General features: G+C 34.4%; 1 protein-coding gene across 10 annotated transcripts in view; it reads right to left on the reverse strand.

Annotated features, from left to right (window-relative positions):
* TRPM3 (transient receptor potential cation channel subfamily M member 3) overlaps positions 1–12,762 on the reverse strand; it is an 817,113-nt gene that overhangs the window by 227,306 nt on the left and 577,045 nt on the right. For all 10 annotated transcript variants that reach the window (XM_033122317.1, XM_033122314.1, XM_033122311.1 and 7 more), the window contains 2 exons: positions 8,340–8,553; positions 5,251–5,375 (listed from right to left, as the gene is read on the reverse strand). In XM_033122317.1, coding sequence (XP_032978208.1) covers positions 5,251–5,375; positions 8,340–8,553 — 339 coding nt within the window. The remainder of the gene's footprint in view (positions 1–5,250; positions 5,376–8,339; positions 8,554–12,762) is intronic.

Below are 12,762 nucleotides of genomic sequence, written 5' to 3' on the forward strand. Positions count from 1 at the left end.
TTGGTAAGTTTTCTTAGCTTACAATATGAAGTCATATTTGGCTTGTCTTAGAAATAAATGATATATGTACTTAGTTAATAACTATACCAGAATTATCATTTGTGTTATTAAACTTGATTTTTTTTGGCTTGTGATATAAAGATGACATCAAAAGAACACTTTCCACTTTAATATAAGAACTCTTAAAGATTATAAAATTCCGAGAATAAATCTATAATTTAAGAAAAGTAGAATATAGCCTTGAATGTCAAGATAATTTGATAATCACATAAGATGATATGTTGGAAATCTACCCAAACACAATTTTCATCCTCAAGTTAAAATGAAAAGTGCTTTTTCTTGTGCTCATATCTGGATTTTTAATTTGACATGTGTGTTGTTAACCTAGATTTGGGAAAAAAGAAATTATAAAGGCTTCAGAAATTGTTCAATTACCTGAAACAATTCTGGTAAGATTGTTTTCTAAAGGAATCTAAATATAAAATGAGTCATATAAAAATTTAAATTCACTGGAAGTTCTTTCTTGACTTTACACTGGTGACACTTTCATAATCATTTATCCAGGATGAGATTCTCTAGGGACAAAGAAAATGACTCTGGTCACTCTCATTGAGTCTATTTTTGAGTTCAATTTATAGGCATACAATATTTGCCAATATCTCAACTAACAATAGAATATAATATCATTAAATATTTTCTATCTTACTTGGCATACTACTAGTTAATGGTATGGGCTTCAAAGACAGTGAATCTTGATTCTAATACTTATTTATTGTCTTACTATAAAAAGGGACAACACATACCTCATAAGGCTAATATATGCCGTCACAGAAAGCATTCTCAAATAAGAGCTCACTAAATTATAATTACTATTATTATGATTATGCTCCCAGAAATTTTATGAAGATAGACGGAGCAAGTGTTTTTATAGTCCACTTAGAGATGAAGAAATAAAATCTTACGGAGTTTACGTGACATGTCAATGCTTCATGTTCATGCAAAGTATCACATCAGTGGTTAACAAGAAACAAAGAAAAACAACACAATCCCTAACTTTGAGGAGTTTTTAGTTAAGTTGGGGAAGAAGACAGCTCTGAGACAATTACAATCAAAGATATGCCATTATGGGTCAACGTAGTTAGAAAAAAACATCTTGGTGGAGACGAGTCTTGAGGTTAGTTTGAAGTGTAGGACTATGGGCTTTAGTGGAAGAAAGAGGCAGTGAGAATACTACAGAGAAATTGCAGTGGTGGGGTTAACCTCAATAGCTGAACAATATACATTTACATGTCTAATGTCAGGACAAAAAATTAATGCTATCTCAGTTCTCATGACGTTATTCCTCACCAAAGTCTGTTGCATAGCTCTTTTCATTGAGAATAAAAAGGGTTTGGTGAAATGGAATAGAAGATATCCAAATTTTAAAAAATCAAGGCTAGTTCTATCTCTCAGTTGAGTAGATCATGCATTTTCAAAGGGTTTACAGAAAGGCCTGTTTTCATTCGACACTGTGCCCCTATATCCAAAACACAGAGGTTTAACCGTCCACCTCCATCTTGAGTTGCTAAGTAAGAAAATAATTTTATATTCAGACATTTGGGTAAAAAAAAATGTCCTCATTATAGTCACTATAGTATGATCAAACTTGGGAATCTAATTAGAGATGAAGTTTTGGGAGATTTGTGAACTAGGTAAGATTTACCATAGTAGTTTTTTCCATAATGTTTGTTTCCCTCGTAGCCTGAATTGCATCACGCCCAATCCAACTTCATCAGCATTTACTGAGTACCTACTATGTGTGAGGCTCTAATTTGAGCTCTGAGATACAAGAATACATGTCTTGTATCGTTAAAGTCTAACTTCATGTGAACTAAGAGAGAAGACTTGATGGGAGGAAAATGCTTCCAAATATCTAGAAGCAGACTTACCGGCAAGTTAATCTTTCTTCTTTATGTTTAGAACAGTTTTGCCTTTATAGTACCATTCCAAAGGGATATTCATATTCTAAGAAGAATAGCAACTAGCAATTGCTGTGTCGACTACTTCTACCAATAAAATAACTCCTGGTTTCTGAATGTTCAGCTTCTAAAAATGCTCATCTGAGAGCCAGTTCTACAGAAATAAAATAATCTATATTTTCTATCAGTTTGGAAATAAATATATTGTAATAAAGTATCAGGCATAGGAAATGGAACCTTTCTTTTATCCCTATATTTTTTATTTATTTCAAGCAAATTTCCTAGGTTTCCCTTGACATTTATTTTGTGTCACTTCAATCTTATTCTTGAATACAGACATAGACTTGACCAAAAATGCAGTTATTCTATTTCTTTTAAATGATTGCATTTTGACAGAATTCTGAGGTGGTAAAGATTTTTTGCAATACATTAGTTTTTTTCCTCTGCTACCTGATGTCTGATGTAACCAGATTTATTTTTGATGTTTATTACATGTCTGTTTGATTATATAAAGTAGAAGAAAAAGGATAGAAGGAACTTTGTTAAACTAGCTATGAAAACTGTTATAACTGCTTAAGAAGCTTACCAGACAACACTCCTGTTTTGATGATTTTGGTGAAGGGGGACGGATTTTCACCAGTGACCACTGACATTTTATTCGAATACTACTTTTTTATGACAACCTAGCAACATATTCCTTTTTAATGATCAGATCAGAATACTAAACACATATGAAACTTTCCTTCTAACTGTGTCATAAGTCCTGTCCACCAAATAATTTTGCTCCAAATAATTTACAACTTGAGAAACAAACTGTATTATTACACAAGAGCTTGAGAAATTCTATGCATATTCCAATTCCCCAATTGTGGGGAAAAATGTACCAGCATGGTTGAAATTCAACAGATCTTTGTAAAAGATTAACTGAAAAACTAAAATACAATTGTTTTTTCCTGTCCTCTCTCCAACCTGCCTATATCATTTCCGTTTCTTGATGGTCTCTCTGCAGGTTCCCTTGGATTCTGGTTAACTATGGCTTACCTTTATTAGACTCCTGCAGGGACCAGTGAATATGTACATTTTACTGTACATACAAGTGGCTTTTTCTGTACTCTGGGCTGGAATCAAGACCATTTTTCTTTGGAAAGTCAGACACTGTAACTAAGTCTTATTGGAAGAAGCATATATACATGTAAGTTCGTACTGGCATACAATTGGGAAACAATATGGGGAGAAAGAAAAGAAGAGGAAAGAAGAGGAACATGAGAAGTGGTGAAATTAGAGAAATAATTTGAGGATAATGAATCAGGGATGATTCTTTCAACTCAGCAAGACAAATAAATGTAATATAGGTATTATGTTTCTGCAATCATACAGAACTTACAAGGTGAACATACAAAATGATACAAAAAGGCAATATTGGAATATTGGCATCTCTGAAAATGTTTAGGCAATAGATAATTACTTGATTACTCTCTCTTGAATAAAGAAAGAATCAGCTTCCATTTACTCATAGTTCATTTGAATGAGAAAGTAACAAAATGGTTTTTCTCCCCTATGAAACTGAATAATGACTTACGTTTATAATAGATATCCTGGAACTAACAACATTTAAAAATACTTCTGAATCATCACAACATTTTAGATAATTAATTCATTTGTTAATAAAATGCACTGATAAATGCTTTTGGTATTAGGGGCATTTTAGCATATTCTAATTCTTTAAGAAATATATTTGTTCTAAGTCACAATCAACATACACTTAAAAGGCAACTTAGAATCTAAGGGAAGTATTAACCCAAGTATACTCCATCAAAGACTTGTCCCAGACACTGGAAAGATTAGCAAAGTTACCTTTCCTGTCAGTTCTGATTACATAACACTTTGGGAATTGCTGCTTGAGATATTCAATGAGTGTGTGATATAAAATAGCCAGTAAATTTCAGTTAAGAGCATATTACACTGACAAAATTATTATCTCATTCCTTACTCTGTATATTCTGGATAAATTAGTGTGTCTACATGTAATTTTGTAGCATTGATATGGACATTTCTTATTACTTAAAATAAAGGCCCGAAAGGATTCAGAGACTATTTGTTTACTGTTTGAGTTTCATGATATTTGATTTTTTAATTCAAAGTATTTTGTATTAAATTAGAAAACGTTGTATATGTTATATTGTACTGAAATAAGATGGTTTCATTGTATTGCAACACAATAGAATAAGCAGTTTAAGACCAGTTAATTCTCAACCTCTTATTTTTTTCCTCTTTTGATTTTTTTGGCTCAGACAGACCTCATGGTACTTGGAAAAAAGTACTTAGCACATTTGTTATACTCCATGGAATGCCCAGATTAGGAAGGTAAGACCACTGATCTGATGTAGAGAAGCAATGATAAATAATTGCTAAAATTATTGGGGAAATAATAAGTAAATAAAATACAGCAATCTGTACTACATAGTTTAACTATAATTCCTATCAATGGAATTTTGAGATGTATTATATAGGGGGAAAAGTCTGGTGGTTAGTAAGAAAGAAAAACCCTCTAAGGGAGGTTGGGAATGGCCTCTTTGCGGTTTCAAAAAAAGGAAAAGAGTCCCCTGGAAGGGACAGAAATAAGATGATGAGTCAGAAAAAAATAAGACCAAGTTCTCATTAACAAAATTGTTGATTGAGTGTTCAGTGTATGGCTCTGTCCATCTGAATAGGAAAGAGGTTTAGCATCCTGCTGAGTTTGTTCAAGGGTTTCTGAATAGTTCCAGAGAAGGAAATAAAGAACCCAACTGTGCCTACTGCTCCTCCAAGCATTTAGCGAAAGAAAGGCCAACCAGAGGAACCATGGGGCTTGAATAGAAAGAATTTCCCTCTGTAGTGCTCCTGACCTAGCTCAAGGGCATGCACATAATACAGAGGCTGGAGCTCTGGGGTGAGGAGTGTCCTCATTTAATGCATCAGCCAATGAGTTCATGGTAATTATAATGTAACCATGCCAAGCGCACTTGCAAGATTTGATGGGCGAGAAAAGGCCACTGCTGGATTCAAACCAAGTGGGCAGCTGAGAAGCCTTCTTTCAGACCTTTCTTGTTGTCAGAAGTGACACTGGAGTTTTCACAGTTAGGTTATGGAAAATAAATAGTCTCCCAATAAACTACGACTAATGTAAGCTTCATTTTGGTAGGTAGGCACAACAAGAGTACTATACTATGCATATTTTGAACTCGAATTTTTTTTACTATTTTGATATTGCCTCCATGAGAAGTCACGTACACGGGCTGCTCCCAAGACTTACGTCTCTGCCAATCAGGTCCTCCTGGTTTTCCACAATTCCCCAGGGGGCAATGCCTATGGTACAGATCTTCCCTCGAGACTTGGAGGCATGATCCTTCAAGGCATCTCCGACATGGCGAATAACACCTACGAGGAAAAAGAGAACTATTACTCTTGGCTCCTCAAACAATTGCTTTCGTTGTTCTAAAATAAATGGCGATAACTGTTTCTCCTAAGACTAAATGTATTGAATATAAAAATGTGACACATTTCTACACAAAGTGCATGCGTTCATGAGAATATAACCTTGTGCCTCTAATGCCAGATACATTTGCCAAACCTGTATATTAACTCCAGCCATGCATTTCTTATCCTATTTTATATAAAAAATAAAAAGGCATCTAATGTCCATTAAAAAATGACATATGATTCTTTAAACTTAGGAAATCTTTTTCTTGTATTATAAGCACAATGATATGCTGGCGTGACTAAGAACCAATTATGTGACTGTATCCTATAAAGACCATGACATATGTCACATTAAATCTACACCGCAGTTTGTGTAAGAGATAGGGTCATTCAAAGAGAGTAGTTGTAGGTCAGATTTTTGTCAACTTTGATTTCATCTTTCTATTTATAAGCACATAATATGGAGATCTTCCTTTTAAAGAAAATGTTGGCATATTCTGCAGAAAAATTATGTTAAAAATATTTTTAAAAATCTTTTTATCTGTATCACTCAAGTTGTTTTCTGTCATCATGGCCTTCCCCATCACCATGGCCTTTCTCACCACAGTTAAAAGTGAGAAAATTCAGTTTACAAGATGGTAGGAAACCTCTGTTTTATCTTTTCATAAACCACTTAAAGAAGATGCAATTTCTGATCTTCTAACCTCCCTCTCAAATGAATATTTTTATAAAAGATATGAAATATATTCTCTAAGAAAAGATGTTTCCACTTATCAAAATTCCACCCATTCTTCAAGGAAACATTCACACTTAGTGCCATCTCCTATATGAAAGCTAAATTGGATTTTATTTCTTTCAAGGTTGAACAGGATTGCAGTTTGTATATCTTGAATAGCTCAATGTGTCACCTAACATATTCTGCTATGAATCACAACCACCATGAAGATGTCTCCTCTAATAGCAAAACACATTGAGAGGAAGGTTGGAGGGTCAGTGTCTTACCTTCCTTTGCTTCAGGGGCTAACACAGAGTAAGGCCTCAGAAAGTGTGCACCAAACTAACTAAACACACAAACACACCACAGTGTAATCATGGGACAGAACATAAATGTGTAAACTACTCACTTCTGAAATATTTATAAGCTCAAACAGAAAGAACCTCCTTTAAAAAAAATCAAATAATAAAATAGTGTAAACAGCCACTAAATCTATGTTGAGCTAATCTGGGAATGTTGAGGAGAATACCAATTTCACTTCCTAGCTTATCTATGGATCTTCTAAGTGAGAGTACTAGTTTTAAAAAATACAAGAAGTAAAGCTGTGAATATTAATGTTAACTTTTCCTATTTATATGCAAAACTCCTTTCAGGGCTAGTCCTGACAAAAAGTTTAACTTCATGTTATGCCCGTCCACCTGCCACACTTCCATCTCATTACATCTTACCTAACCTGAGCATGCCACCTTTAGAACCTCACTTTGGGTACTGCATTGAACACTAAGGCAGGAGTGAAGCAGAGATGAACTCTTTGATTTACAGTATTTATACTGTAAATTCTTCTTTTGTTATTAGGTGCCTTTCATAAAAGAAGAAAAACAATAAACAATGTTCCAGTACTTAGAAACAGGAGATTGGTAAGAATTTATTTTGAACCTTTAGAAATTTTGAGTTGGTTTCTATATGAGGTGCCAGTTATATCAGGAAAGTAAACTAGTGAATAATCACAGGCCAATAATGCCTGCTAAGCTGAGAGGGAAAGTTGAAGACTAAAGCTTGAACAGTCACTGAAAGAAAGTTGCTCTGTAGATGTTTGATTACTACAGAATAAACAGTAAAGAGCTGAGTGAGCAGGTCATTCTAAGATCATGTCAGTTTACAGACTAAGTCAGAATTTCATGTAACAATGATGAGCATGGATAATTTACAGAGTTCACTACTGAAATGGGCCTATGGAGTTGCGTACTGAATGTTCACAAACTCTAGGTATTGAGGAGAATTCTGAGCGCAGGTCTTGGTCAAACATCATCCAGACTGCAAACAAAAGAATAAACAACACTGAGATAACCTTTCATTTAAAACCTGTTGGTCCACGGATATGTTCAGAATGTCCCACTAACTCTAAGTGTCTATATGTGCAGACTTTGACCTTGTAACAAGTTTGAATTAACTCACTGCAGCATTACCTGTGGCACTTCAGACCCAGGCTTGGGAAATATGTCAAAACAATTTATAGGCATCCATTCCATTATCTGTTGCACATTAAATCTGCAGGTACACACTTAAGTATAGTAAGTGTTTTGGTAAGAACTGATTTGACAGCCTTCCTGTATTGCAATATAAGAACTTATTTGGCAGGTAGAAAAAACTGTTTGGAATTCAGAGTGGGGTGTGTATTCTATTGGTACAGAGTACATTTAATAAAACATTTGAAATAATAAACCAATGATACTCTAGGCTTTGCTGTCACAATGTATGTTCCTGATGGAAAGGACACTTTCCAAAAATTAAAGTTATTTGCATCAAGCTTAAAATCACTTAAAGAACAGAGGCAGAGCTTCTAATTTAGAGCAAAAGGTATTTCTTAAAGAGTAACTTGATGCTGATTTGGCAACTTGAGGTATTGAAAATATCCTGTGATATTCCATTAGTCACATTTAAAAGTTCTAATATAGTCAAGTATTAAATATCCCAACCTATTTCTTATGTGTAAGTAATTCTTCTTGGTTGAGAAATAACAGTACAGTTATTATTTAGGTAAAGGAGGGAGAGAACATAGTGAGAGGAGAGATAACTAGCGAGTATAGACACACATGGGTAGGAGAAAGTGGGGGGAATACAACCATATTTAACCTGAGGAGAAAATTATCTTAGTCACCATATTTCCATGGCCGTATGTTGCCTTTCTCTGTCCCACTTCCAGTTACCTGTGTTAACCCCTCCAGTGAATATCCATGCTCCGGTTGTCATGGCTGCTTTGATGAGACCTTTCCCAAAGACTTGCTTGAGTTTTGGTTGAAGTTCAAAGTTTTGCAGGCCCCCATGGACAGAGATAAGAAGTTTGGGAAGCTCCAGCTGCCATTCCTTGGTCATCAGGTGTAGGAGGAGATCAGGTTTTGTATCAAAAGATACACGCACATACTGGAAGAAGAACAGCCATCAGTTAGGGAGACAGGCCAGGGCTCGCTGGTGATACTTCTCTTTAGTGATTGCCATGGTCGATGTAGTTACTTGAAGAAAATGTCTCATATAAACTCAGATTTTTGAAAAAGGAGCAAATCGTCTGCTTGACCAAAAGAACCTTCATTACAGAAGGGGAGTCACCATTTTAAAAGATTTTCTTGAAATTGTGAATTGCTACAAACTTTCGAATCATTTTATTTTTCCAAAATGTAGCACAAGCACAACTTTTCCCAGAATGAGTTCTTTGCTTAAAGGAAATTGCGTTTATAGTTTACCAACTTTAACATTTGTGCAACAGTTCAAATGTTTCTACACATTTTCAATATAATTCATCCCTTTATAGCAACTGGACCTGACTATAACTGTTTTTATGATCCTATTTTTTTGAGGTTTTGAAAAATTCTACAGTTCTACATTATATAATGAGAATTTTAAAATGAGGTAATGGCTGATTCTATTTATTTAAATCTATAATAACTGCATACCAAATGTTTTCTTTATCTTTTAAATAAGTGACAAAAAGCATGTTGATTAGTCTTCCAGTATAGTTGAAAAAAATTAAAGTGTATAGCAGATATCAAGGTGTTACCAGATGCAACTGGAAATAAATTTGTAAGTATATATAAATGAAATGCCATAAATACATATAATGATAACCATATACATAGATACTCATTTAGGTCTCAGTTTAATTGCGTAAAGACTTCCATCTCTAGCTGGAAACTGAAATATTGAGCAAATATATTTGAAAGCCTTTTGTCATGTATTGCTGAACTGGCATGAAATGAGGGAATATTTAGATTCCTAAACAAAATTGAAGCTCAATCCTCAGGAGACAAGGAAACACCAAAGCAAGCTTTGGCTCTGGGAGTTTCTCCTAAACCCTGGAAGTCCTTGAATATATGCTTTGGTGGCGTTATGCAGTATGGGTGAGTCCAATGGGGTGCTCCACATAAAGCTAGTATACTTCAAAGGGCTCTATTCTCAAGTGGAAGGAAGATAAAAATAAATAAGTCTGCTGACTCCCAAGAAGAGAGTAAAGGAAACCAGCCTGCTCAATGTTGGTTCTCAGTGGATAAGAAAAAAAAATCCCACTATGATTATTTATAAACAAAAACAGATCCTGACACAGGTCTTGGTCCATATTCACACAATTAGCATGGTTTGAGAAACATCAAACAGTATCTAATGTAAAATGGTTTTGGTGGGGTAATGGCTTCAGGTAACTGGCAGAGGCAAATGAATATCCTCTGTGGGTGAATGTGTCGCCAATCCAAGTCTAATTACTTTCCATGTAAAATAAGTACTTCATAGTAAAAACATAAAAGCATAAATCACACAAGAAAATAAAGCACCATGAATGAGAAGAAAAAGAAGCAACAGACAGTAGAATAAAATCCTCAAAGATACTGAAATGATTGGACACAGAATATAAAGTAGCTGTATGTAATGTTAAAAAGAAAAGGAGAACATGTAAGGACCAAGAGATAATAAGGAATGACCATATGTATTTGAAAAATAATCAAAAACAGAACTTCTAGAAATTATAATGTAATAACGAAAACGAAAAATACAATGGATATGTATAACTACAGATCAGACATGCTAATGATAAATCCAGAGAAATAAATCAGATGCAGCATACAAAGGAATTGGAAACACAGAAGAAAATTTGAGAACCTTGCAGGAGATAATCTGAATTCTAGATAGAAATAAAAGAGATAATGAAGAAGTAATACTTAAAGAGATACTGGCTGGAAATGTCTCAGAATTTTTGAAAGATACCAATTCTCAGATCTAGGAAGCTCAATAAATTCAAGCAGGATAAATAAAAAGATACCCCACCCACAGGCACTTCATAGAGAACACCAAAAGGGGATGGGGTGGTGGTGGGGGGAGGGGAAACTTCAGCAGCGGCTAGAAAAAGACAGATAACCTACAAAGAAACAGTCAGCAGACAGAAGGCCTATTTCTGAACAGTAACAATGGATGCCAGAAGCTAGCGTCTCCAATGTGCCAAGAGAAATTATCTGTCAGTGTAGAGTTCTATATTTAGCTAAAATACCTTTCCAAAATGATAGCTAATTATAGATATTTTCAGACTACCAAATCTGAGCATTTGCTTCTAACAGACTTCACTGAAAGAAGCTTAAAAATATAATATATATAGCAGGCAGAATTACATGATCCCAAATGGATGATCTGGAATACGAGAAAGAATGGTAAACAAAGATATTAGCAAATTTTTGGTGAATCTAAAAAAGCATTGGTTGTAAAATACAAAATGATAATGATGTCTAATTTATGGTAGAAAAGGAAAAAACTGAAGCACTAGATAATATAGCATATAAATTGGGTGGTAGCAATCAGAGTTAAAACATTTAAAGTCTGTATGTTGTGTGGGAGAGAAACTTTAGAATTTGTTAAATATTAATGTTGAAGTAACATAACCACAAAAAGAATAGATATGTATGTACTCATACAAACATATGCTTTTGGATGTATAAATAAATAAGATTATCCAGGAGACAATTTATTGCAAAGTTTTGGATCTGGGAGATCCATTGTTGGGAAAAAATTCAAAGATTATATGTTAATTCTTGTTAAAGTACATTTTAACTACATTTAGTGGAAATGTGAGGCAAAGACACACAAAATATACAATTTGCTTGATAAAATAAACTACATCATCAAGAAATACCAAAGAGCTAAAGTTTACTGTACACATACACAGAAATCCAAGAAGTGTTGGAAACTAATAATCTGGTTCCGTATTGATTCGATCTACCCAGCAAAAATTAATTCCACAATAGAGTAAAGTTGGCAATTTTAGCTAAGTACATTATATCAATAGAATTTAACTGAAGTTTACAATATGAAAAATGACATATTTTATGCACAGACTCTCATGCAGAGGGCAAGAATGTTCAGATATGTATCAACAGAAATTTTCAACCACAATACAAGGAGCCTTGGGGCTGGACAGAGGGTATTACAGTAGAGGAAGCAAACACAAGTGTTTATTAACTAAAAGATTCTTCATTATGTCTTTATTGTTATATTTATTACCTCACTGAGTGACTATTTATAAGAAAAAAAATCTAGATAATGAATGCCATAAGTTGAAAGAATAAAATGTTTTCTGTGCCACTACACTGAATCTATGCTACTTGAGTAATTAAAATTTGGTGGCTCCGCTGGATTAAATCTACATCATTTTGTCCAATTCCAGAAAGGGATATTTAGTGAAATAAAATAAAACTGGGACCCTCAGGTCCTAATCCCTTTTGACCAGGACTAATTCTCATACAAGAGAATACATGATTAACTACAGGCCACCCCAGTTTATTCACAAGTTAACAAATTACACAGATACTGGGTAGTCTTGGTCCTTTGACGTTAGCTATTATTTGTGATTTTCTGTGCCCTCCCCGTGGAGAATGAAACAAAGGGCAAAAAAGGAAGTATTTAAATAAATCAATTTGTTATTTTATGTTTTGTTATTGTTTAGCAACTCAAGGAAATGGTTTTGATAATAATAAAAAAAAGAATCTGAGATGTCCTAGGTTGAATAAGAGTGGCTGAAGAATGAGAGAAAGAGACCTGTTAGTGTGTTAATGTTTCCTGACCGGCTAATAAAAGATTTCTCACATTCCTGTTTTGCCTGTTGGAACTTTGGATTAATTTCCAGGTGGCTATTTCTGCAGATATTTTAGCCAGGCACCATCTAACTCCTCTGCTTGTTTACATAGGGGCTTAGGGGAAGGCTGTCCACAGCCACGCCACAGGAGTGGGCGTTTCTTTATGACGACTCTGCTGTCTCAGAGCTGGTCCCACTTCACCTTCTCCATTTTGCTGTAGCCCATGTAAATTCTTCCAGACTACCTCTTTCTTCCCCCTTCCCTACCTGATGTATGAAAAGGCTTGCAAAACTCTCGGACCATGGACATACTATTTTTTTCTACCTAGCCAAACTGCGGTAATTTAGATTCCATGCCCAAAACTGGTCTTTTGACTGGCAATTTACGTTTAATTAAACTTTATTTAAAAAAGACTTCAGTCGTGGAAGTTAAATATTTTGAGTTTAACATGGGGGTAAGAGAATAATTAAAACGCAGTGATAAAATGATACTTTATGAATGTCTGAAAGTTTCAAATTTTAAATTA

This window comes from Rhinolophus ferrumequinum, chromosome 12 (assembly GCF_004115265.2).
Source record: "Rhinolophus ferrumequinum isolate MPI-CBG mRhiFer1 chromosome 12, mRhiFer1_v1.p, whole genome shotgun sequence".
Taxonomy (NCBI): Eukaryota; Metazoa; Chordata; class Mammalia; order Chiroptera; family Rhinolophidae; genus Rhinolophus; species Rhinolophus ferrumequinum.